The sequence below is a fragment of the Andrena cerasifolii genome, chromosome 13 (genome assembly GCF_050908995.1).
Source record: "Andrena cerasifolii isolate SP2316 chromosome 13, iyAndCera1_principal, whole genome shotgun sequence".
In the NCBI taxonomy this organism is placed as follows: domain Eukaryota; kingdom Metazoa; phylum Arthropoda; class Insecta; order Hymenoptera; family Andrenidae; genus Andrena; species Andrena cerasifolii.
The window spans coordinates 8,892,441-8,918,576 of NC_135130.1; the positions used below are offsets into that span (position 1 = coordinate 8,892,441).

Below are 26,136 nucleotides of genomic sequence, written 5' to 3' on the forward strand. Positions count from 1 at the left end.
GGCGACCCAGCGGGCCGATTTCGAAAATCTGGGCGACACGAAGGACGACGACTGCCACTCTCCTGGATTCGAGGAAAAACGACGGCTTTCGACACACACGGGGCCTATAGATAGAGTTCACGTGGCGTTGCCCGCTCGCGCTCGGGCTCGCTCCTTCCGCAGACAACGGTGGCCACGCCTTTGCGGCGAATTAACGTCGATCCGCGAAGAATCCTGCGTTTCGACGATTAATGCGTCGCGTCACTGACTTCTTGAACTCGGAAATTATTGGCTTTAACGACCACCGTCGGGCACAGAGCGGCGCGCGTGGCACGTTCTTCGATAATCGCTCGCTATCGGTGCACGCTGCATCTGCGAGAGATTAATCTTGGACGCGGCCAGCGCGTCGCTTTGTCGCGCTCCTTTTGTAAATCGAGTTACACGTAACTCGCCGCTAACGCGTTGCAACGAACGAGCACGCTACCCAGCCCCGGCCGCTCGGACGTTGGATTCGCCAGGAATTCTCCCACTTTTTCTTCCTCGCCAATTCCCGCAATTAATTAGTACGATGTTATCCTGTCCCCGTTCCTAGTTCCTCGTCTTATCTCGCTAATTACGCAAGCGTCTGCGCGGAGTCGCGCTGCCGAGTATAAATATTCCGCTGTACTTTAAATATGAGCGCAGCTGGTGGAAAGGGAGAAATCCGATGGCCTGAAATATATTTCGGGCTCGGAGGGAAAGCGTGAATAATGTAAGAGTAGCCACTGGGATTCAATTAAACGCGACATTCGACGATGAGGCGACCTTGGTGGCGAGATCGCAAGCTTCCCAAGGAAACCACTGTGGAGGAGCGTCTGGGCCGCGCAGGGCCGCGTCATCCCTCTCTTCGATTACCGTACTGTCGACCACTGCGGAGGTGAGTCGCGACTTCCACGCTGACGCGACTCGGCGCTTTCTTTCGCCCGAACTCCTAGCGACGTTCCATCGGAGGCTCGCGAGCTTGCCTCGCGGCTTAGAATCTTTGCCCAGCGGACGCGTCGCGAGACACTCGCTGCTCCGACACGTCTGGGAGAACGTAAATACAGCCCGGCAGGGGCCGGAGAGGGAGGGAGGGGTGGGCGGGAGCGAGACGCTGCCTAATGAAAAATATTAAGCCCCGAGATACGAGTAAAACAAATTAATCTTCTACGCCACTGTGTCGGTGTCGCGGGAGAATCACTCGCGCGCGTGTGCGGGTGCACGCGTGGGCTTCGAGGGAAGAGAAGCGTGACTCAGTGTGAACGCAGGCGACGGGAAAAGGGGGTGGGCGAGGGTGGAGGGAGAGAGGGGAAAAAAGTACTTACGCCCGTACGAAAATATCGATTATACTTTTTTACGAGTTCACTCGCTTCGGCGGGTGTTAATTTCGCGAAACGGCTTTTCCTTCGCCACGCGTTGCTCGTAAAATCCCATTAACACGTGCGAGAGCACTCGTCCTCTCTCTCTCTCAGCCGCTCTCCCTCCCTCCGTAGCACCCCCAACCCTTGCTACACCCACTCCGTCCCTCTCGGTCGTCCGCGCCGCGTCGGGGGAAATTTCGAGCGCGCATTTTCCACCCCGGCTTTTGAAGAATCACCGACGCGCGTCGATTTTCCCCGGGTGTCGCGTCCTGTGCCTGCGGTTTCACTCTTCTTTTTTTTTTTTTTCACGCATTGTCACCGGATTTTTAAACGGGCAACCGTTCTTTCTCCCCCGCTGTGTTTATTCGCGCGCCGCTGTCGTTAATCGAGCCCAAGTCGCCGTTCTCCCGGAACGTCGAATCCCCTTCGGGAGGATCAACGAAGGCTCCGACGAGGGGGTGAAAGTCGGGAGACACAGGCAGGTAGGATCGAACGGGCGCCTGGATATCGCCGAGCTGCAGCCTCTCGCTGAATAAAACGCGTGCTATTATTTATACAGTTAGGGAACGGCGCGTCGTGTTTTTTAGAACGCAGGATGTCCGGGTTTAACGACCCTGGGCACCTGGCAACCCTTCTGCCGCGGCATATAATTACCCGCGAGGCACACACACGGTGTTCTAACGCGCATCTCCTACCGGCGTGGTGGCGCGGCGCGGCGCCCAGCCGCGGCGGCAGGGAACCTGAGAACGCGGCTGGATATCATCGTCACGGTCGCAGAACGCGAGGAATCCCACTGTCGTTTTCTTCGCCTTTTCCACGCGCGCATTGATCGATAGAGTGACCCCGATTGTCGGTTTACATAGTGACCACGGATCGAAAAATAGCGTAACACAGAGGGGGCAGCCGTCTGCCGGACCCCGGCCGCCTCGATTCCCAGATAGAGCGATTAATAATGCTCGGTTGTTAACCTTTCCCCGATCCCTGACAGGGAGGACCCGCGAACTACGTCTCCGGACCAACCCAAATCCATCCCGACGAGCAAGCTGCGTTCGATCCAGCCCCTGGATCCCAGAACTCCGGTCGAAAGGGTCGCGGGTGAAATTCATCGAACGGAGGAACGCTCGCATGTAAATGAAAAATGAATTCGGCCTAGAAACTAGCCGCTATCTAGCGCGGAATGTACATAGAATCCGATCCATAGTTGAAAAGTGCTTTTGAAAAAATAGGTCGCCGCGCGGTTAGTCGGCACAGCCGCCCTTGAGCGTGCGTCGTTCGGCTGCTCGATTTCAGCATGAAAGTTTCACGAGAAGAAGAAACGCGAGCCGAACTTGCCACGCGTTTTGCAGGGACACGCCTGTGCCTTGTGCAGTTTTCTCTGCGCAGCCCATCTGGCCTCTCCGACCGCTCGAGTCTTTCAAACGCGTGGCGAAAGAGAAATGGCTCCTTATCGCGTTTACGCCGTGGCACGCGAGATTAAGAGCAAGTTCGTTTCGCGGCGTCTCCGACGGTCCCAGATTCGAAAGCTCGCTAGGCTCTGGCCGATCGACAGGAAAGTGGACGGTGGGAATTTTCCTCGCTCTCATCGCTGAACGATTCGTAAATTTTAATTTAATTTCAGTTCATTGCCCACTCTCCGAATAGACGCGCAAGGGTTACCGGGGATTTCCACGGACGTGGAGAAATTTCCTCTTCTTATCGCACTGTTTGCACCCGCGACAGATGGCCGGGCGCGCTCGGCATCGGCCACGAAGAAAAGAAGGCAAGAAATTCACCGCCAAGACGGGTATTTCTATTTTCCCGCTGCACCGCGACGTCGACTAATGCGTCTTCTTGTTACCGAGGCTTTCTTCCTCTGTGCAATATTTCCGAAGACTTGGGAGCAACAGTAGAGCGATTAACGTGTTTGCTTCGTTGCGACATCGAGTTCCCTGTAAACGAGTTAGAGCTCTCCAGCGGCATTCGATTTATTTTGACGGAAAAGACCGCTGCAAACTGCCGCGGAACTAGCCCACGAGCATTACATCGACCAGCAATCGATATTTAACCTTTCGCCGGGGACGATCGCGAAAACGACGAGCGAGAAGCGAAACGCAACAGCGTCATAAAACAAGTCGCAACATTGTGGCGCGCGGAGACTGACGCTGCATTTTGATCGCGCCAACGCCTCGCTCGTTTAGATTTCAATCCGAACGAATATGTATTTCCACCTACGTGCTCGTTCGCGTACGTACGCCTCTCCAACGCGGAGAAAATCGTGACGAGTCTTTCGCGAGGGCAGTTTCCTCGTACAGATGTTCGTTACCTCCCGTATTAAGCATGTTGTATTTTTTTACAAAGTCCGTTGCCTCCCTGTCACGCTGGCTTATCACGATGGGAAAAGAATGCTTCTCAGCTGTTGGGCAAACAGGGGCACCGTGGCACCCTAATTCGAGCCACTCGACAGCCCGGCAACTTCCATCCAGCAGGCCGAAAAAGCATTTCGGTTTTTCCCCTTTTCGTTGAACGATCGTAGATGCGATCGTCGAGCACACCTGTATCCATGCAGGTGGCGGTGGATGCAGCTGTCTGCAATTCCTCGCCCAGCGAGCAGCGGGATCGAGAGATACTACTTCCATTCCACCGCTTTGAATTTTCAAGTTTCGAATAAAAAGACTAGTAGCGCGAACCTGTTGACTCGATCATTTCCGACGACACCGGGAATGATCGAGCTCGTGTTACTACTTCCATGGGAGCGCAATCAGAGTTGCGCAAAATGTAATCTAATTACAAAGTACGAATTACGATTGAAATGTAATTGTGTGATTCAATTACAGATTACGATTGAAATGTAATTGTGTAATTCAATTACAGATTACGATTGAAATGTAATTGTGTAATTCAATTACAGATTACTATCTGTAATCGTTAATATTGTCAACTACAATTACATTGTAATTGTAATTGTAATTGTGCGCAACAATTACTTTGTAATTGTAATTGTAATTGTGCGGAACAATTACTTTGTAATTGTAATTGTGCGGAACAATTACTTTGTAATTGTAATTGTGCGGAACAATTACTTTGTAATTGTAATTGTGCGGAACAATTACTTTGTAATTGTAATTGTGCGGAACAATTACTTTGTAATTGTAATTGTAATTGTGCGGAACAATTACTTTGTAATTGTAATTGTAATTGTGCGGAACAATTACTTTGTAATTGTAATTGTAATTGTGCGGAACAATTACTTTGTAATTGTAATTGTGCGGAACAATTACTTTGTAATTGTAATTGTGCGGAACAATTACTTTGTAATTGTAATTGTGCGGAACAATTACTTTGTAATTGTAATTGTGCGGAACAATTACTTTGTAATTGTAATTGTGCGGAACAATTACTTTGTAATTGTAATTGTGCGGAACAATTACTTTGTAATTGTAATTGTAATTGTGCGGAACAATTACTTTGTAATTGTAATTGTAATTGTGCGGAACAATTACTTTGTAATTGTAATTGTAATTGTGCGGAACAATTACTTTGTAATTGTAATTGTAATTGTGCGGAACAATTACTTTGTAATTGTAATTGTAATTGTGCGGAACAATTACTTTGTAATTGTAATTGTGCGGAACAATTACTTTGTAATTGTAATTGTGCGGAACAATTACTTTGTAATTGTAATTGTGCGGAACAATTACTTTGTAATTGTAATTGTGCGGAACAATTACTTTGTAATTGTAATTGTGCGGAACAATTACTTTGTAATTGTAATTGTGCGGAACAATTACTTTGTAATTGTAATTGTGCGGAACAATTACTTTGTAATTGTAATTGTGCGGAACAATTACTTTGTAATTGTAATTGTGCGGAACAATTACTTTGTAATTGTAATTGTGCGGAACAATTACTTTGTAATTGTAATTGTGCGGAACAATTACTTTGTAATTGTAATTGTGCGGAACAATTACTTTGTAATTGTAATTGTGCGGAACAATTACTTTGTAATTGTAATTGTGCGGAACAATTACTTTGTAATTGTGCGGAACAATTACTTTGTAATTGTAATTGTGCGGAACAATTACTTTGTAATTGTAATTGTGCGGAACAATTACTTTGTAATTGTAATTGTGTGGAATAATTACTTTGTAATTGTAATCGTGTGGAACAATTACTTTGTAATTGTAATTGTAATAGTGCAGGACAATTACACTGTAATTATAATTGTAATGGTAAATGTGTAGGACAATTACATTGTAACTGTAAATATTACAGTGTAATTGTAAGTGTGCAGGACAATTACATTGTAATTGTGCAGGTTAACTACATTGGAGAGTAATTACATTGCAATTGTAATCGAAATTTTGCAGCGCAATGACATTGCAATTGCAATTACGCGAAACAATTCCATAGTTATTAAATTGTAACTATTTGATCGTAGTTACAATTGAACAATCCGACAATCTTAAAAAGACATTACTTTCATAATACATATCTTTTATTCGCTGTGTCGAGGAGATTGTAACGCTTCCTTTATGTAGTTCTCTTGAGAGTAAAACTCGCGCGAGCAGTTCTTGAGAGTATTTCTCACAAGTGGACACTACGTCCGAGAGTGACTGACGGAGGATGAATTTTAAAAGCAACACCCAAATCAACGAGGAAATGTGAAAAAAAAATCAAACGCCACCACGTTTAGTAAAGTGCTGCGAATCCATCGCGGCAAAATATATTCGCGGCGGCAGCGGATCAGACGCGGTTCGCGTTGGTCTGTGGGAGCCTTTAAAAGTTCCCACAGACCAACGCGAATTTCGCCGCGCGGAGCGGATCCACCGCGGATCAGACAACTGTATAAAAAACTGCTGCTTTATCCGATCCGCGGCGCGGAGCGGATATTCGCGTTGGTTTGGGGGAGCCTTTACTCTCAGACAGCGGACGCGTTGTGAGTTGCTCTCGAGTGGATACATGGTAATATTACTATCCGACAGTTGCTTCCGAAATACGAACCAGCTTCGTATTCTGAAAGTGCTGTCGCGAGACAGACCGAAAGGGATGGTCGAAGGACGAGACCTTCACCTTAATTAATTTTTATGAAGAGGGTTCAATACTGTGGAACGCGAAAGATACCGACAAGGAGAGGGTTTTAGGTGTCCGCCTCCGATTACTTTGGTTCTTGGATATGTTTCAGAGGACTGAAAAATAACAAGTATGCTTTTTATTCTGGTCCGTCTGTATATTTGGGGAGTGAAACCACCCCTCAAAGTTCATTAGAAAAGGTGCAAATGTAACTGACGACAAAAACGTCCATGCAGCAAGTTATAGCGCAAATTAAATTTATATCAAGTTTTATTCAATACAAGGTTATAATATTCTTTAAACTAACAATAGGAACTTTTGTACCTCTTCTTATGAACTAGGAGGAGTGGTTTATCCCCCAAATATACAAACGGGCCAGAATAAAAAAACAACACGCATTTGTTAGTATTTCGTCCTCTAAAACATGTCCAAAAATCAAAGCAATCGGTGGCGGACACCTAGAGACCTCTTTTAAGTTTTTGCACGCCCATGAATCATGATTACGATCTCACCTCACTCCTATACCGATATCTCGGAAACGATCAACACAGATGTACCTGATTCCGAATAAATACCAAAATATGTTTATAAATATCTCCAAAACTAAAGCCGACCGCCGATTACACCAGTTTGCAAAATAAATAAGATTCCACGTAATTGCGATTACTGTTTAGTAGGAATTACTCTGTAATTGCAATGAAAGTAATTGATTGCGTAATGAATTACAAATGTAATTGATTATGCCCATCTCTGAGCGCAATCGAACTAGCTGCGGAAGCTCGAGTCTGGCGGACAGTCGAGGGTGGTCCATTTAGGATGCGGCGCGCATTTCCGGTGTTTGGTCGGTGTCGTGGGCCGCCGGTGGCCGCGCGACTCGGCTTTTGTTCTCCGGTGCGATGACGCGATCCTCACCCCCCGTTCAGTTTACCGCGCGGCGTCGCGACGCGAGCCCGAGCGCTCGCGCTCGCGCGCTTCCGAGCGGCCGAAGGCCGAAAAGGAGCGTGGAAAAAGGCCGCGCGCGCGTCGGTGGCGGCATTCTAAATTTAGGAGGAAGTATTGATTTTACAATTTGGACCCCTCCCAAAGTAAAAAATAAACCAAGCCAAACGTACTCTACTTTGATAGAGTGCCTCTCCTCTGCGCGGCTCGTTTCGACGCACGGCCGAGACGGAGATACAAAAAGGGAAACACGAAGGGTGGCCGCTGGGGGGGGGGGGTGGCCGTCGGGGCAGGGTCGCGCCGACGGAGGGATGAAACAGCCCCGCGGACAGAGTGGGAGGGAAGAAAAGAAGAAGATAGCGAGCGCCAGGGAAAGTGAAGGGGGCAAGAGGCGCAGCGAGAGGGTGGAAGTGGAGGGATGGAGGAGGAAAGAAAGGAAGGAAGGAACGAACGAAGGATGAAAGAGGGGTCGACTCGTCGCGGCGGTGTGGGTGGGGGTAAGGAGGCGAGAGTGGCGAAATACCGTAGTTCCAGCCTGCTAAGAAACAAAGAACAGAAAATTGATCGTTTGTTAAGTTTTATGTTCCCCGGGGCAGGCGAGGGTGTTCCCCCTCCACCCGTCTGCATTTTCCTCTCTGTCCCTCTGCCCGGCGAGGCGCAATAAGACGGAGCGAGGAAATTCTCCGCCCGGCACGCAGAAAAACGTACAGCGGGAAATGTAGGGGTGAGCAAGCAGGGCTGGGCGCGGAGCGATAGAGAGACACGTGTAGAAGAAAAAACGGAGCGCAGGAGGGGGACGGACCAGCCGGGCAGCGTACAAGTCAATGGAAGCTGGACGAGATTGCCTTCGTCGTCTGTTGCCGTCTGTTGTCGCCTGCCCGCTTGGCTTCTTCTTCTTCTTCTTCTTTTTCTGACGGGGGATGAAGTTTAATTACGGAGAGACGCGTTTATCGAGCCGCGATTCTTCCGTGAAACGGGCAAGTCTTTGCGGAATTGCTGGCGGGCCGCGCACCTTCGCGCTGTCTAACGGCCAGGCTTTCAGCGATCACCACTCCCGAGACCATTAGGACTGCATTGTTAGGGGGTAAAAGTGACGTGTTGCCAGCGAACAAAGGTCTAAAAGCTGTAGCACCCTCGGGGCCAATAAAACCGGCACAATTAAAGCGCAGTGTACGCAGCGATTCTGATGGAAAAACAACACGACGAGACGCGTGTCCAATCTAGGGAAAAATAAAAACGGAACACCGGGCGCCTGTAACGCGTTAAGCGCCTCTGAACAAAATTTTTTCAAAGCGCGGCGCAGCTGGGAAAAAAACCGCGCGTGCATGTGCGCGAGCGAAAGGGATTTTAAAGCGAATAGGAAACTACCGAGACCGGCGAAGGGCAGTCGCTCGCTCTCGCTGCTGTTGAAGGGTCAGCGGCCGGCCGTTGCAATTACTCTTTCGGCTTAACACCGACGGAGATTCAAGCCAAAGTGACGCGTACAATTGAAAGGGTGCGTTTTCAATGCGGACCACCGCCACACCGTGGACACGGTCACCTGTGCTTTTTACTCCGCGCCTGGGCTATTTGTTTAACTGCTCGAGCACCGGTACACGGAGCGCGTGTGTAAATGTTTGCAGCCCTCTGTCTCTTCGCGAGAGCAGCCGATTAAATTAGCAGGCTCGCTTAGGTAGTGGTTTCCTCGGTACAGACGTACAGCGGCGATCCGATGCTAAATAATAATTTCCATCAGCTGCTTAGAGATATCTATTTACCTTGTGCGCTCTCAAAGTCTTGCCCTCGCAGGCCAGGGTGACGTCGCAGTACGCCTGCCGCTCGAGCAGCTGTGAGAACATGGTCTGCAGGTTGCTGTGATGGTACTTCCATCGTAGACAATACTGTTGGGGGAACATGTTGGCCGATGACGTTGCGGGTGGTGTCGTTGCTGAAACGCCTCGTTGCTGAAGCATGCGCGATCCTGACACCGCCGCCGACTCCTCTCACCGCCTGGATACGTTGCTGTGGTTCACCGTGATGTCCCACCACCTTCCTGCCCCTTCGACTCTGCAACATTCGGTTCATATCAAGGGAACGTCGTTAGCACGGCAGGCGCGAGAGCATCGGGGAAGAGTCTTGATAGGAGGCGATCTTAATTGCCCGACGCGACCCTCGACGCGGCGGGGTCCGTCGTTGCCGGAGACACGATTTCCGACCAGCGACTTCAACTCCATTCACATGCCGATACCCAGCAGGTTCTCACGGTACTCGAACCTCCGGCTAATCAATTATCTTTCGACTCGCTCGTTATTCGCGCGGAAATTACGCTCGAAAACCGCGACCGGTTCGAGCCGCGGCAGGTAATTTACGTTTCCTGCTAAGCTGCTACCTGTGCCCCATCGGTTTCCGGAACGCTTCGACGACTGCGTTCTACGCTTTTAACGGAGAGATTTTTATTAAGCACAGAAAGTCCCCTTACGCGCGTTGCTCGATGCGAAGTTGATTGCCGGGCTCGTTCTCCAAGTCAAACCGCCTCGAGCCTCTGTCGATCGGACGAATACTTCTAAGGAACGGCTCGGAGCATTTATGCGCGGTGCATTTCGGGTCCGCTGCGCCTCAGGTGCTTCCTCTGAAACATACGACAGAAGAGTTCGTCAGCAAACGTGCGCCCGGGTAAAGAATTGCCGAAGAGGCGAGACCGAAGTTGATGCAACTGTTACTCGACGGCACTCGATTCGATATAAATCAACTCCGAGGCGACCGAGAGGTGGGTGCTTTTAGATTAGGTTGAAGCTTCAAGTTAGTTTCAGTCAGGATTATCCATTTCTAGCAACTTCGATTAGATTGAGTTTCATCCAGTTCGATTGGATTCGGTTCGAGCCGGTGAACAAGCAGTTCTCGAGAAGATCCAACGATCGCTGGAACGGAGACGCGGAAAGGCGCTCTTCATTTACAAGTCGCCACCGTCCGCGGAACAAGCCGGCTAGTTTTGTCGAGCAATTTGCCGCGATGCTTACTCGCCTATGACTTCGCTGGATGGTTAAGTACAGACGTCGAGGCAAGGAAATACGAAGTTCCGTCGGCGGGGGTCTGTAACGCGAGCGAACGATCGTTTCCTACCGTGTCAGCGATCGTTTGCCTTGGAACAACGACGAAAGCCTGGTAATTAGGTACTATTAGATCGACTAACCCCCCGGCCATCGATCGTCCCAGCTGTTTGCCATTCAGGGAACGCGGCGGAAGGGGACCGAGAACTTTTAACTAGCACAGTTAAATATTTCACAAACGAACGATAGATGAGCAAGGTCCATTCAAGGGGCGCGCTTCTGCGAGCAGGGAGCAGAAGGCGGCGGCTACTTGTCCGATACTGGACCCGAAGTTTTTCAGAGATTGCCGGCAGGGGGAGGGAAGAAAGCTTCCGTGCAAACTCGCGGGGGAAGAAGTTCCCATTGCATTATCTGGAAACGATTAACGCGAGCCGCTTGTATCTATCAGCATAATTATCGGCGGTGGCTCGGTAAAATCGTGAAAGTCAAATATCGGCATTCAACTTTCATTGGCCGGCACCGATCTCGCTGATGAAGTTCCATTAAGGGCGAATCGGAAAGCTGATTTGCCGGATCCCTGTCTAAACCGGTGACGTCCGGTTACCGGGGTCGTTATTTTCAAATGAAGGGCGGACGCGCGGCATTTGTAATCTCGTTTGCCACGTAAATCGGCCGTTTAACTTTTAATCGCGTCCGCTGACACCGCGTGCGAATTTTCGGAACAAGAGGGGCAGCACGCGTGACAATTGATCCTCCGAATTGCCAAGTCGCGGCTTCGGCTTCTTAACCGACATCTCTTAGCGGAGGACGGGGAGCAATATCTGAGGCAGAGTTTAGGCCGCACGCTCGACTGCGGTTTTAAAATTCCCCCCAGGCGAGGGGTCCTCCCTGGAGCTCTCGTCGCTGGATCGTGGGAATCGATAAATTCCGCGCATCGGAAAATTCTGAGGGTACCTACAATACGCGGAAATCGACAAGGCGCGAATCCGCGCGAAATTACGGCCCCCTCCTGTTTCATCGTCTTCCTAATTTCGTCCTCTGGGTCGATTTTACCCCACCATGCCCTTCGAACCCTTTTCAACCTTGCTCCTCTCTATCAAATTCTTCACCGACGCCGGCGCCTCATTTTTTTCCTTCACTATTTCATCTATTTTCCTATTACCGCCTTTTCCTCCCTCAATTCCGATCTCCTTTCATTATCCGCTTAATTCCAACTCCGCCCGCCCCTTGCGCCTCTCCTTTCCGCCGGAATTTGCCTTGGAAAAAATGCGAATGACGCGACGAAAGGTCGTTCTCCGCCGAGTAACCGGATGTCGAAGATTTTTTTCCTCGAGGTCGAGGGGGTAGTTCTCGGTATTTAGGTCTCGGTAGCCTCGGTGAGCGCGGGCACGCGCGCGCGCCAGCGGACAAGGCTCGCTTCGGTAGCCTAGATTCCCCTGGATACTTTCTATTGTGTTTACGGATCGGATTAGAGTACCTTTCCCCGTTGAGAAAATGCCGACTGTTCGGGACGCGGAAGAAAGCCGCACACACGGTGACCTTTTCGGAATCCGGATCGAATTGGGAAACCGGGTTAGCCCTCCGTCGATGGCGCGCCCGCTCGATTTGACTTCAGATATAACAGGCTCGTGCGCCGCGGAACGAGACGTCGCCGGTTAATTATTCACCGACGTAGATTTAATTAAAACTACCGAATGTCGTAACATAGTTCGCTAAGTAGAAAGAGAAACCGCCCTCCACCTTCGGCGGGAGGTATAGTTAAAGCGGAAAATCCCAAATCGAAAGAAAAGCGCGGAGAATATGAAAAGGCGAGGGGGGGAGGGAAAAAAAGAGCGAGGAGCTCGATTTTAATTATGGTTCCTCTGAAACCACTCGGTCTCTGAATTAATAAAGAAAGGATTGAAGCCGGCCCGTACAAAGTCGCTCCTCGTTTCAATTTCTTCCAGGAGCGCGTTTTAAATCAAAGGCGCATTAATTTCAAAGTTCTTTTTAAGCCGATACGGAATTAATAGACGGAAGAACGATCGTTATTTCGGTGGGTCGACGTGACTCCTAAAATTCCAGCTGCCTCAACTCGCTCGCGGGCTCGCAAGGCCTTCGAATTACCAGGAAGATTAACTCGCGACAAGCATCGTGCCTTCGACCACTCAAACGATTCGCGAACCCGCTAGGAAAGCTTCTGTAATTCGCCTAATCGAAGCTTTCGGAAAACAGACGATCCCTGTGCAAGGGCTCGAGCGAGAGCAAAGACTTGGCGGATCAAGTGGCTGAATGGCTGCGTTCTGGAGCAGCTACTCGAGGATAAAAAAAAAAAAGAAAAGGCTACAATATAAATGCGCTGCGACCGTAGATAACTCGAGATAAGTGAAGTTCAACGCCTCGATCGTTTGGGAAAAGAAGTAGAGGGCGTGAAAATCAAAGAACAGTCGACATTGACGCCGGCGAAACGGAAAGTGGCGTGGGCGTGATCGAAGGTAAAGTTCCCGCGGGGAAATTTACTAAACGCCGCCCCGACAACTTGGCGTTGCGGCGTTCCTCGCCGAGGAAAAAAACTTTCCACCTCGAAACGGGCAAGAAGCCTTTCGGAAAGTTAAGACAATGCCTCGGCCCGACAGGGACGAGTCGAGTTTAATTAACCTTAAGCGTCTGGCACAAAAAGACGCGGCGAATCTGAATTTCGGGTGAAAAGAAAAATAGAAGGCTGTCGAAACTTCGCTGGCAACAATTGAAAATAACTTCGGGATACTTCTGATTAGCCTCGGGCCAACGACAATCGCTCGAAGTTGAAAGTTCCGCAGGCGGGAGAAGCCATGGGAACTTCCAACGCTGCAATTAACTGCGGGCAACTGCGAATAATTCCGGCAAGTCCTGCAGGTACACCTAACGTTGCTCGATAAAAGAAAGCCGCTGGGAGAGATATCGAGAGGCACTTTCGATAAAAGGAACCAACGAAGGATCGCCTTGAACAGACCGGTGGTGAAAGGTCGCGCGGAGCAGCTCATCGATCAGCTGATTATGAAAAATTTTCGGAAAATTTACAATCGCGGCATAAGTACTGAGCGTAACAAGTTCGACGCCCTCTTTATCGGCTCCGCGCGGCTTTTCCTATCGTGATCCCGCTGCTCCCTCTGCTTCCCAGCGTCTCCACAGCTACAAGGAAGCTCCGGGCATGTATGCGCAACGATACTTGGACCTAACGGTTCCGCGGTCGCGAGTTGCCGCGCGAGAGGACAGGACGCGCGAAAGAAGGCTCGCCTCCTTCGGGGCGATCCGCTTGTTTTCCCGAAAAGGAGAAACGGGTTGCTTAGCCTTCGAAAGACATCGGGCGCGCGCCCCAGTCTCGTCGTCGATGCTCGTCGAAAACCAAAACAGTCGGGACAGAAATCTCCGAGGATTTTTTTCCATCGAAGGCGGCACGGTCGCGCAACGGGAGTCACGATAGTGGCTTTATCGCGTCAGCTCGAAGATAAACCTTCGCTGCACGCTGCGCGGTGGCCGCTCTCTCCTTCCCTCTCGCCGATCCTCTCTCGTGCACGCACGAGGGGGCGTATTCGCCGGTCGCTTTTTCCCCGGTGCACGCACGTGCCGCCACGCACCGCACGGGCCTCTGTCGTTCTACGGAAAACAGATGAAGAGCGGGTGGAAGCGGAGGGTGCAGATAATTGGGCGAGCCGTGGAATCGCTCCTAGCTGCGAGAAGATCGGCCCCGTTTCGCGGATTCTATTGATCCCTGTGCGGGGAGCGCGGCACAACAAGTGGCGGGCGAAACACGTCGGGCCGGAGCAGAGGTTCGAAAACAAACGCGCGGACGCGCGTGGAAATTGAAGATAGCCAGTTACCCCGGCCGTGTCGTCCGCGGAGTGTATCGAACCGTCCGAGCTGTCGACTGTGTTTACAGCCAGAAGTACGTGCATGGAATTTCGCCCGGCGATGCTTCGGAAAACTCGGCTACGATCTTCATCGGGGCAGTCTCGTGAAATCGGACACGACGCCCCGGAATATTGTATTCGCCGTATCCACGGTGCGCTTAATTTATTTTTTCCACGCTACCAGCAGCGCTAAAAAAAAAAAAGAAGAAGAAAACTCGGTCCATCGGGAAAAGTAAATTCTCGAAATTACCCCTTACATAAAAACGAAATTTCCGCGGCGCGGTCGTAAACTTTCGACAAGGGAGAGAAAAAAAAGGGAGGAGCGCAAGATAAATTCGCAATGAGGTCAGCTTTTTGCTTTATTACGCGATATTTCTCGCGGCAAGGTAGAGCGGAGCGGGGAGGAACGGGGACGGCGGGCTCGAAAGCGTAAGCTCCGTGGAGTTTCACCAAGCGCGGCAGGGGGAAAAACGCGATTTCATCTTTTTCGAAAAAAACGGGCGTAAACTTGAACGAGCCTCCCCTTTAGTCAGCTACTCCTCTCTTTTTCCCCTCCCCCTCCCCCCCCCATTTTTTATCTCCATTGTATTCCCGTTGGGCGCGTCGAACGCGCCAACATCAAAGGGGAGTATAATTACGCGCGCGAACTCGTTTCCACGCGCCGCAATCGCTCTAGTTTATGATCACGTTGAAACGGCCGAAAAAGTGCCTGGAAGCGGATGGGAAACTTACTATTCGCGTAGGTGGCGAAAAACTCTACCCGAAATGCCGTTTGCTTCTCCGTATAGGTGGTAGCTTTTGAGTAAGCGCGAACGCGTTCGACGAGAACAGTTAACGAGTAGGTAAGTATGCGAAGCGTGGAAATCTTGCTGCCATAACACCGCGGTCGATTGTTAAATGCTATGTATCGGGGTCGAACGCCGGTCCAGCCTACCGATCGATCGGCTCCTCTTCTCCCTGCATCGAGAAATGCCAACGCATCGCGTAATTGGTGCATTTGGATGCCGCCTGACGACCGGCCGGTGGAAGGGCCGACATTTAGCGAATGTGTGTCAGAACGGGGAACAGTTGCGTTTCGGCGCAAGTGTGACTTTAGCGTGGTGCGGCTTGCCGGTCACGTATTCGGATGACAAGCCGCGGTGCGGTCGAGTTACCTGCGGCCCGCAACTTCCTCCCAGCTTTTATCGTCGAAGACAGTGGGCACGGGGAAACGGCACCTGGTTAAAAGCGAAAGGAAGCGAGGAGGACACCCCGTTGGTCACGTACGGGCCGCACTGTGCGGCCGGAAACGCTCGGAGGGAAACCAAGACACCCGAGCGTCGTATCGAGCGACTAAATCGTGAAAATTGTTGGATCTTTTGTCCTTAACCAACAACGGGACCGGCAACTACTGTTTGCGCGTAAGATGGTAACGGAGCGTTCATTGCACAATGATTACTCTTCTCTCTCCCTCGGTGCGTGGAACGCTACGGGACACTCCATGCGAAGTCGGACAGATTTAGGAGTAAGGTTTCGTAGACTGCTGAAATTTGAGTATGTTGGCTTTAGTGATATTTAAACGTACCACAAAGGATTTTTGAAATTTTGAAAAATGTCGATTTTATAGCTGTTTGAAGGTTAGTGCTAACTTTTTTTTCTATATATTATAGCTATGGAAGTAGTAAACGGAGGGAGATGAGCTTTGTGGTGCTTATAGAGAAGATATTGAAGTTTTCATAAAAAAATATTTGAGTTCAAAAAAAATTTGAATTATTTTTATGCAATTATTTTAAACGAATGGAGGTTTTTAACATCGGCCGCGATTTTAAAAAACTTAAAATAAGGAGAATGTAGTTGTATCCCTCCACTTGATGGACAAATTTTAAAAAATATGGACATTTTAAAATTGACGAAAGCTGACGCTGCGTCGCCCAGCGGCTATACCTGATATTCTTATACAGGATTCTCGAAAATGATAAGTATTTGAAAAAAACTGAAGGAGGAAAACTTTTACTGTTTTTTATATCCAACATAATACGGTATCTCAATTTTTTTGGTGTTCGCAATATTTTCCTTGAAACGAGGGTGACTTTCAGTTTTTTAAATGGAATGCTATATATTTGATTACCCAATATGAAAGCGACTGTCAAGACAAATTCAACCATATGGTATACTATGAACTTCAAGGCCACCAAAGTTAGGAATGAAGTAAATATGTTGAACTATCTATTTAGTAGATTGAGTTTCTTTTTTTCATTCCTAACCTTGTGTGGCCTTGATTGTCATAGTGTACCATACGGTTGAATTTGTCTTGACAGTTTCGCTTTCATATTGGGTAATCAAATATATAGCATTCCATTTAAAAAAAACTAAAAGTCACCCTCGTTTCAAGGAAAATATTGCGAACACCAAAAATTCAGATACCGTATTATGTTGGATATAAAAAACAGTAACAGTTTTCCTCCTTCAGTATTTTTCAAATACTTACCATTCTCGAGAATACTATATAAGAATATCAGGTATAGCCGCTTGGCCCTGCGAGTACCGCGGTGCTGGGCGACGCAGCGTCAACTTTCGACAATTTTTACAGGGCCAATTTTAAAATCACCATATTTTTTAAAAATTGTCCATCAAGGGAAAGTATAGAATTATATTCTCTTTTTTTCAGATTTTTAAAATCGCGCCCGATGTTAAAAACCTGCATTTGTTTAAAATAATTGCACAAAAAAGGTTCAAATTTTTTCTTAAAACTTCAATGTCCTCTCTATAAGCACCGCAAACCTCATCTCCATCCGTTTACTACTTCCATAGCTATAATGTATTGAAAAAACGTTATCACTTAACTTCAAACAGCTGTAAAATCGACATTTTTTAAAATTTCGAAAAATCCTTGGAGGTACGTTTAAATATCACTAAAGACTACAACATATTAAAATTTCAGCAATCTACGAAAACTTACTCCGAAATCAGTCCGAGTTCGCGTGGAATGTCCCCTACGTCAGAATGCTTTCAACTCGACCAGCGATTGCCGCGATGCGGGCGCGAACACGTTCGAGGGGGATGAACCACGTCCGACGAGCACCCCGACGCGGCAGGGCGTCCACGTCACGAGCAGAGCACTCGCGCAAACACAGGCATCACAGCTGTGGAAAAACAACAGCGCACACACACACACACACACACACGCATACACAAGCGCGCGCGCGCTCGCGCGCAACACGTAATTACCCGCGTACCGAGTCTCGTTTCCACGCGTCGACCACGCGCTGCTCTTTGTCCCGCTCGCGTGGTATCCGCGATCGAGTCAGAAACCGTGGCAAACGAAGGAGCCGCGACGAGCAAAAAGGTCTCCCGGTTCCATTAAGGGTACCAGCCGCGTGCTCGTAGACGCTTCATCGCCGCTTAAGGAGGCTCGCTGTTCGCAAAGGCAACGACCGCCTTAGCAACCCGGTGACAATAGATGCGGTGACGAGATGGCGCGCGAGCAGAGGTTTACTCCCGGGCACGAAGAGCGGAGCCGCGGAAATTAAGCAGTCGCGTTATAAAACGCAACGACCTACAATGCTACAAATGCCACGGAACCGTCGTGTGTCTCTTCTGGCCTCCCCCGTCGTCTCGCCCACCCCCAGCCGCCAGTCGTCAGCCGCCAGCCATCGCCGCTGCCGCCGCCACTGCCTCCTTTTCCTCCGTCCGTTCGACGCGCGTATCCCTCCTCCTTTTGGCTTTTTCCTCCCCTTGGCAGCCCCCTTCTTAGGCCGACTGCCTCCCCTCCACGGCTGACTGGCCTTCACCAACCACCACCGCCCCCACCACTTTTCTTGCGATACGATACGACACGATACGATACGATGCGATAGGATGCGATGCGATCCGATGCAATGAGACGGTCTCGGTGCAGCCCCTTCGTCGCGGCTACGCCACTGCACGCCGCGCCAGGAACGTACGCGGACCACGGCCCAGATTTGTCCGCCTCCTTTTTCTCCGATTATTAGCTTTTCCCACTGCCGGCACGCCGCCGCGCCTCTTCCCGCTTTTATGCAATCCAGCGGCCGAGGGGTGGCTTCCTCCGCGACCGGAATCGTCGAGGTAACGTGTGCGTCACGAATTGGCGAGCCGACAAGGGGCGGAGGAAGAATACAGGGAGGCAGTCGGAGAACACCGCGCGAGAAATCCGAATGCTACCCGAAGTAAGCCTTATCACGCGACTCCCCACTGACCAGCGACTACACACGCAACAGCATCGATAACCTTTAGCGTGGAACTTCGGCCTGTCGTTCTCGCGGCAGCACGGTTTTCCAGAAAATACTCGGCCGCGTCCTTGGAAATTTCTCGACCGAGGAAGCCACGAATGGGAGAGAGGCTGCGCGGCTCGTCGACCGAGAGGAAGAAAGCTCGTCGATAAACGCCGGACAATTTGTCGCTTGATAAGACGACGATACGCTACTGGAAGCAACGCTCAAGTCCAACGGAGAATGCCGTGCGTGTAGAAGCGGACTGGCACGTGCGAAACGCTCGAGAAGAACAATCCAGAAGCTCGTGGAACGGCTCCCAAGTGGGTCTTCTTCCGTTCTAGGCCGTTGTCGATGTGTACGGGTTGCGCGGCGCGCTCCTCGATAGCGGCTAGCCCTTGAGAAATCAGCATTTCCATCGCGAACCCTGCATCCGTCGCGGTGCCGTTTTCGGGAATCATTGTCCGTCGAGCATCTCGACCGTGCGACACGAGGGATCGCGCGGAAGCTACAAGTGGTTCCTCTGCCGTCATGGAGTTCGTGGCAGACGGGTGGGTGATGATTTTTTCGGGCGAACTAAATGGCTTCCCTCCAAAAGGGCTTACCAGAGGTTTACGCTAGTATATCTAAACCGGAGCTCGTGAACGAGACGACGACGATCATCCCCTTTCCCCAATGAGAACGTCCTCGGACCACGGTCCCTTCCTCGAATTTCTTCGTCGGACGTGGCTGTCGCTTGCGGTTCCTGGACGGTGATCAACCGCCCCTTGAACAACGACGAAACCATTGCCAAATTCAGTCCACTACTCTGTCCCAGCTATTCTCAGCTATCTGTGAGAAAGTGTCTTCTTCTTCTACGTGATTTCAAGGGGACTTGCGGCCTATCACCGAGTTACCGAGCTAATTTCATCAGAATCCAAACCCTGTCGAGAGTTGCGCTTCTTTAAACCGAAGCAAAACTAATTTCACCGGGTCTCGCAATTTTTATTTTCAGAAGCACGTAGGTATCGCACTCTCTTGCCCCGGATTTCTAAAAGAGCAGCAGATATTTCTGGTGCGCCCCCGGGTGGCACTGGATTTCGCGACAGGACGACAGTAAGCGAGCGTTTTCAGCGCCACGGTACAATTCAATGATTCCGTATCAATTAGAGAGCGCGACCTCCAAAGGACCACGAAGGAAAGTAGAAACGCCGGGTCCACCCGGACCGTTGCCAGGCGTTCGTGCATTCGAGGGTTGTTTTCTTTTATTCCTCCCTTTGCCCCGCGACACACGCGAAGGGAAGTGGCCACGGGGCTTCTAACAACAAAACACGTCACCTTTAAAACGGGAAATTTTACCGGGAGACGGTTTTTTTGCGTCCGGTTGCAGTCGAACCCCTACCTCGAGAAGGAGCCTGTTTTTTTTCGAAACGAAATGCACACCTATAGGGAGACGGAGGGCGAAAAAACGAGCCTTGGCCTTTTTTAGGGACTCGACTTTTAAACGCGACTTGTGTTTAAACAGTTTGTGTCTAGCTGGGACGCGAAATGCGATTCGCTGAAGCGAATGCAGCGTGAATTCTGGTGAAAGGTGGAGGAAATTGGTGTCAGGAGGAATGCACAGAAGGGAAGAACTGTATCGTGGGACAGCTTCTGATGCATTTGTTGCACGCTTCTGAATTTAGTACCAGGGCCAGCTGAGAGTTACGGTCTTCGGTGGACATGATCGAGCGAACCGAACCGTTCGAATTGATCGTCCAGGGGACAATTACGAAAATAAAGTTCCGCTGGGGAACGCGATTGTGTGAGAACTGGGTCTCCGGCTGATGGAATCTCCTTTGAGTTCGTCTTTGACATCCGCAGGCCGATGACGCGAGGCTTGCGCCGCTGAAAAGAGACATCTGGATTCTCGGAGCGTGCCTGGTAAATAATAATACGTCGTTGCTAATGGAAACTTACTTCGCGTTGGCTTCTCCAGAGTAGGTTTCGCGAAAGGGAAAAGTGTGTCATGCACAAAAGCCTTTTCCAAATCGTCTTAAAGCCTCGCCACTATTACCATAACGATGTCAGACAGTGCGGGAAGTTCCAGCGATCCTTTCAGCGACTCGAACAGCTCGGATCCCGGCGAGCCACATTTTCGAAGGGCAACTCCAACGGAAGAAGGGAGGCCGAGCCGTTTGAATTTTAGAGGAGGGCTCGCGGAACCCTCGAATCCGATAAAGAAGCTCGGAAAAATCTCAGTAATTAGGGCTTCGCTGGCCAAGACATCGGCAGACATTTAGGAGAAAGTTTTGGAGCCGGAGCAGGGAATTGGATTTTCGGCTCGGATCTCCGTGCTCTCTCGCAGCGAACACAATGGGATCAGTTGGTTCAATTAAGAAGAAGGATGCTCGTTGAAGCGGGGCTACGGAGGGCAGTCTACACGAACCTGGGAGCTCTCGAGGAGAACAGAAAGGAGTATAGCGGAGAAGAGAAGAGAAGAGCGTTCCCCTCCGACGCCTCCTCTTCGGCCAGTCGTGTCCCGAGTCGGCGTAGACACAACCGGTTTCCGCGGTGTTCACCCGCTTTTTGAGAAAAAATTGAACCAGTTTGTAAAACGAAAAAAGCTCTCCCCACCGGCGGGCCCGTGGACGCCCCACCTCGCTCCTGCTCTATCCCTTTACTCGGGCTGCCGCGGAGGCTCATGGGAACCGAAGCGATTCCAAGCGGCCCGGAATTCGATGCACATCAAATGAAAAAGCCTCCGACGTTGCCAAGATTTTGACCCGGTGGTTCTCAGTTTCAACCGTCCGCGAGCGGATAGGAGACTCCCCTCCCATTTACCTTTCCTCCCCTCCGCGGTCGGCTGGAAAAAAAGTCACAACGAGGGCCCTCCGTGCGCGGTACCAAAATGTCGGACACCTCCCCGCTGGAGGGAAACGCGCGTGAGGCTGACAACGCTCTATCATAAAGCACGCCGCGGTCCTGAATATATTCTAGGAAGAGCGTCGCTGCAACGTAGGCCGCCTCGAGGCTTCCTGGCAGGGACTATTGATTTTCGAATTGGTTCAAAATTTCCATAATACCACGACGGCTGAGAGGGTACGGACGAAGCGCGCGCTAGGCCACGGGTAGGGGGACGGCGAGAAGGAGAAGCACAGCCAGCGAGAGACAGAGGGGAGGAGAGAGAAAGGAAGCGAGAGAGGGAGAGACTAACCGAGGGCCGGAGGAGAGAAAACAGAGAGAGAGAGAGAGAGACACGTACACACGTACACGTACACGTACGCCTAGCCGAGAGGGGAGGAGAGACGGAGGGAGAGGAGATAGGCTGGAAGAAGGGGAGGAAGAAGGAGGGTGGAAGCCGAATGCACGTCAGAGGGTGAGTCGCCACACGGCCTCGGACGGTTTCGAACTTGGCAAAGTTCAGCGGCTCAAAAGAGACACCCCGTGCGCCCACTCCACCCTTTCGAGAGCACCCCACCATGATTCACCCTTCTTCCCCTGCCCGTTTCTCGCTTCTCCACGGCTTCTCTCGCCCGTCGGCCGGCTTCGCCCTCTCCCCAACCCTCCCCGCAGAGTTGCGAGCGAGCACGCGCGCTCGCGTCCTACACGCGCGAACACACACACACACAGCCGAGTTTCTCGCGCGTTCCCCTTCCTTCCTGCAGCCTCTCCTGTCATTTGCCGAGCACCACCACACACAGCGCGCGGCCGTACGCGCGCGTATAACAACAACCACGCCGGGCGACGACGTGAACGACCGCTCGTTCTTCGTCGCGCGTTACATCGTGGTAACGATACGAGCACGAGTAAGGGTATTACACTCCTTCCCTCTCTGCTCCTCCCGTTTGCTATTGCTTTCGAGGAGGAACGGTGTTTAATGCGTTATCTGAACATCTCTCGCCTCGAGAGACACAGACAGGCGCGTTCTCTGCTTCGCCCGAAGAGCATTCGCAGGTCGCAGGGAAGAGATCTCGAGCTCCCTTTGTTTTCGCCGATCTTCCAAAATTACAGCCGCTCTCCGCTCTTTGCCCGGATTCTTGCAGCTTTCCTGCTCGCGATCAGGAGCGCGCCCGCAAAATCATGAAAATTCTCGAATCCTCCTTCTCGCGATAGGGCCGGGGAAGGAGAGGGCACGCATCGGACAGAATGACATACGGTGCTCCCCGTCGAATTCCTCTAAGGTAGTTGACCCGGTTCTCGATCGGAACCCAATTGTCGATCACCGATGTAAAAAATACAATTTTAAAATATTTGGTGTGTCGTAAGTACTAGAAATAAAATGTTGTTATATTTATAAACTATTTAAGAGACAGTTAAAAAAAGATTTAGACGTTTAAACAGTGTCATCTGTGAGGAAATAATTATAATACTCGAGTAGCATCAGAGCTTCAACTTTTCTCCTACTTTCTAGTCATACTGCTTAACGAAGTGCGCGATAGTTTTAATGATTAAACTTTGTTTCGAAAGTCGGAAAAACGGTTTCGGTTGTTTAATATGGCTAAGGAAAAAAAAGTAAGTTGTAATGTATTTACTTTTAATATTATTAATCAGATGATCAACAATACCGTCCAGTTTTATTATTTTAACAATCTTATTTTTGATCATTGAATTAAATTATATATAATGTTTTTTAATTAAAACATTTCAATTTTTTATTTACAGAATGACGATGTAAGAAGAAGGAAGAAATTTTAAAAAAAGTATGAGCATACGTGCTGCTAGTAAAGCATTTAACGTGCCTTGTGCCACCCTTCATGCAAGGGTTAAGGGAAAATATTCCATCAATGTAAAACCAGGCCCTAAAAGTATCTTCAAGAAAGAATCAGAATTAATAAAATGGATTTTCCATGCGAGGCAATGTGGATTTCCATTGACGAAAGAAAATTTATTAGAGAGCGTGCAAAATATTGTATTTAAAACAAACAGGACTACACCTTTCCCAAAAGGAAGGCCATCAAAACATTTGTACAAGCGTTTTTTGAGAAGGAACCCTAACTTATCTGAGAAAATGTACCAAAACTTAACAAAAAGAAGAGCAAATGTCACAAAAGAATCTTTAAAAAAGTGGTTTGCTGAGATAAAAGTGTATCTTGAATCCAAAAGTCTTGTAAATATAGCTCCAGAGCGTATTTTTAATTTAGATGAATCTGCTTTTTTTTTAAGTCCGAAGGGAAGTAAAGTATTAGTACGTAAGGGCACAAAGTCTGTATATAATATTTGTGGAAATGATAGGGAGTGTTATACAGCTCTTATTGCTGGAACTGCTGCTGGACAATTAGCCCCAAGTATGATAATTTATAATAATCAAAGGATTCCACCTTTAGTAGCGCAACATTTTCCAGAAGAATTCGTTCTGGGGAAAAGTGAAGCAGGCTGGATGACTAGTGAAACTTTTTATATGTACATAGTAAATACTTTCTACCAATGGTGTCTTGATAAAAAAATCGAATTTCCCACAGTGTTATATGTAGATGGGCACAGTTCTCATTTAACTTTGTCACTAAGTGACTTTTGTAGTGAGCATCAAATGGAGTTAATAGCTTTATTTCCCAACGCAGCGCATATCATGCAACCTCTGGACGTTGCATTATTCCGTCCGTTAAAAAAAGCTTATAAAGATGCTGTTCCAGCTTGGCGAATGGAAAATAATGGCCAACCCTTGAACAAAGTTTTCTTTCCATCAGTACGGAAAAATGCTCTAAATTCAGTAGAAACAAAGATTTTGCCAAATGGGTTCAGAAAATGTGGACTTTATCCATTTTCTGAAAAATGCAATAGATTGCGATAAATTAATTCAAAGTAGCGAAGAAGTAGACCGATAACAGAACAAAAATTATTACAATTAGAGTTGAAAAGCGAACTAGTAGAGGAAAGAAAGTCAAGTTCAAATCGACGAATAAAGAATCTTGCAAAAAAACTTAATAAGAAAGGAAGAGTTATTAAAAATTAAAAAAATGTTACTGAAGAAGAAAGGAATATTAAAAAACAACAAAATACAAATAAAAAGCCTTTAACCAAAAAGAAAAATGATCTCATTGATAAAGAAAACGTTAATTCGAATTAATTTCTTTCATTCATCTTGCTTAAATAATACATAGATATATTGTACTAATTAATCACAAATTATAAAATATTTGAAACGCAGTATTTTATCTTCTATAGTATTATACTTAATAAATATTTAAATTCTTATCAGAACTCGATAAATATGTCTAATAAAATATATAATTTTAAATTGTCTATCTTTTTCCTTTTTTATTAATAATAACAAAATGTTTCTTAACCACCATTAATACATTTTTCAGTGATCGAGAAACTGGGTCTCGAATATATCGAGAACTACTCCCGACTCTAAAATACCGACCGACATTAGAGTTCCAAAGATTTATTTCTTTAAACTACTATATTAACAAAAACGTTCGATTTAAATATTATTTTTCAATTTTATTTACTTCATTAATACGTAAACTTATTATGTTGACCAAATTTTGGTCTCCTTTTCCACTGGAATAATTCTTTTACCCTAATACAATCTCAACTAATCACTAAGCGATCGGGAATCGGGTCAACTACCTTATTCTTACGAACCCTTTCTCTTTCTTTCCTTCCGTTGCCGGCCGGAACGCTGGCCGTCCCGCCGCGGGGGAAAAGGGCCAAGAAGAAAGGCACAGGCCAGAAAGAGACGAAGGGCGCAAGAAGAGGCGCGCCTCTTTGTCTGTCCGTAGTTCTTGGACTTTCGAGGCTCGCGGGACACTCGAGCGAGATCCGCTTGGAGAGCGAGCGGTAACTCGCCCAAAGGAGGCATGAATCCTCGAGCGTGCGGTGCCGTGACATGACCTGTCCTAACTGAGCGGATCGTACCGTGCACGGCTACCGTCCTCTCTTCCTCCCGAGCGAGCTCTTCGGGCCTGGTTTCTTCACCGTCGCCATCCCCACCATCGGCGCCGGGGCCGTTTTTTCAACGGACGTTACACGATGCATCGCGGCAACATTTAACCCTACTCCCGTGCAACCGGAGGACTCGTTTCTTTCCTCCCTCCAGACGTTCTTACCCTACGGACGCGAAGCAACTTGCTCGGATATAACTGACCCCAATGTACAGTTCTAGGTTTAGTCTTTTATCGATCGCCACTGAATCCTTTATAATTGTGTCTTCGTTCTCTCTGTGCTCTATTTGAATGCGAAACGAGAGGGGCGTAAGCTAATCTCCGGGCAAAAGTTCTGCTTCTGTTAGGCGAAACCGATGACCGGTGACACGGTTTTTGGAGCGCGTTAATGGTCAGGCTCCGCGTTTAACGAGTAGACCGCGCGCGCCGCGCGCTTAAGTGCTCCTCGAACATGTTAAGTGAGCGCGGAGAGCGCGTGTGACACACCTCTCTTCGGTAATGCAGAAACTGAGCCGCTTGTAACGTGATTATTGCTTCATGAATTCTTGAAAAGAGGGGGGGAGAAGCCCACGGCAGCGAGACCGACGAGCAACAATATCGTTTAACAAGCTTGCTCCACATAATTAGCTGGATGAAGATGCAGGACATAAATGTAGTGTGCAAATTAGCCCCATCAACATAATTACAGATCACGCATGCCGTCGATTATAATTACCGATCCGTGATTGTAATACCTTGAACAAATTGAAGTTTGCATAAGTAACGCGGCCACCGATTGTAAATTCACCGGGCAGGTTAACGTTTCCGACAGCGGGGCAAAAACTGAACGGCACGTAAAC

At 48.9% G+C, this 26,136-nt stretch overlaps 1 protein-coding gene across 4 annotated transcripts in view; it reads right to left on the reverse strand.

The window, feature by feature from the left end:
• LOC143375649 (uncharacterized) overlaps positions 1–26,136 on the reverse strand; it is a 74,524-nt gene that overhangs the window by 18,166 nt on the left and 30,222 nt on the right. Inside the window, exons 2-3 of one of the 4 annotated variants that reach the window (XM_076824994.1) lie at positions 9,805–9,954; positions 9,104–9,392 (exon numbers count right to left, since the gene is read on the reverse strand). The exons of 1 other annotated variant lie outside the window; for it this stretch is intronic. In XM_076824994.1, coding sequence (XP_076681109.1) covers positions 9,104–9,298 — 195 coding nt within the window. In that variant the 5' untranslated portion in view covers positions 9,299–9,392; positions 9,805–9,954. The remainder of the gene's footprint in view (positions 1–9,103; positions 9,393–9,804; positions 9,955–26,136) is intronic. 2 more of the 4 variants (XM_076824995.1, XM_076824996.1) reach the window with 2 other exon arrangements.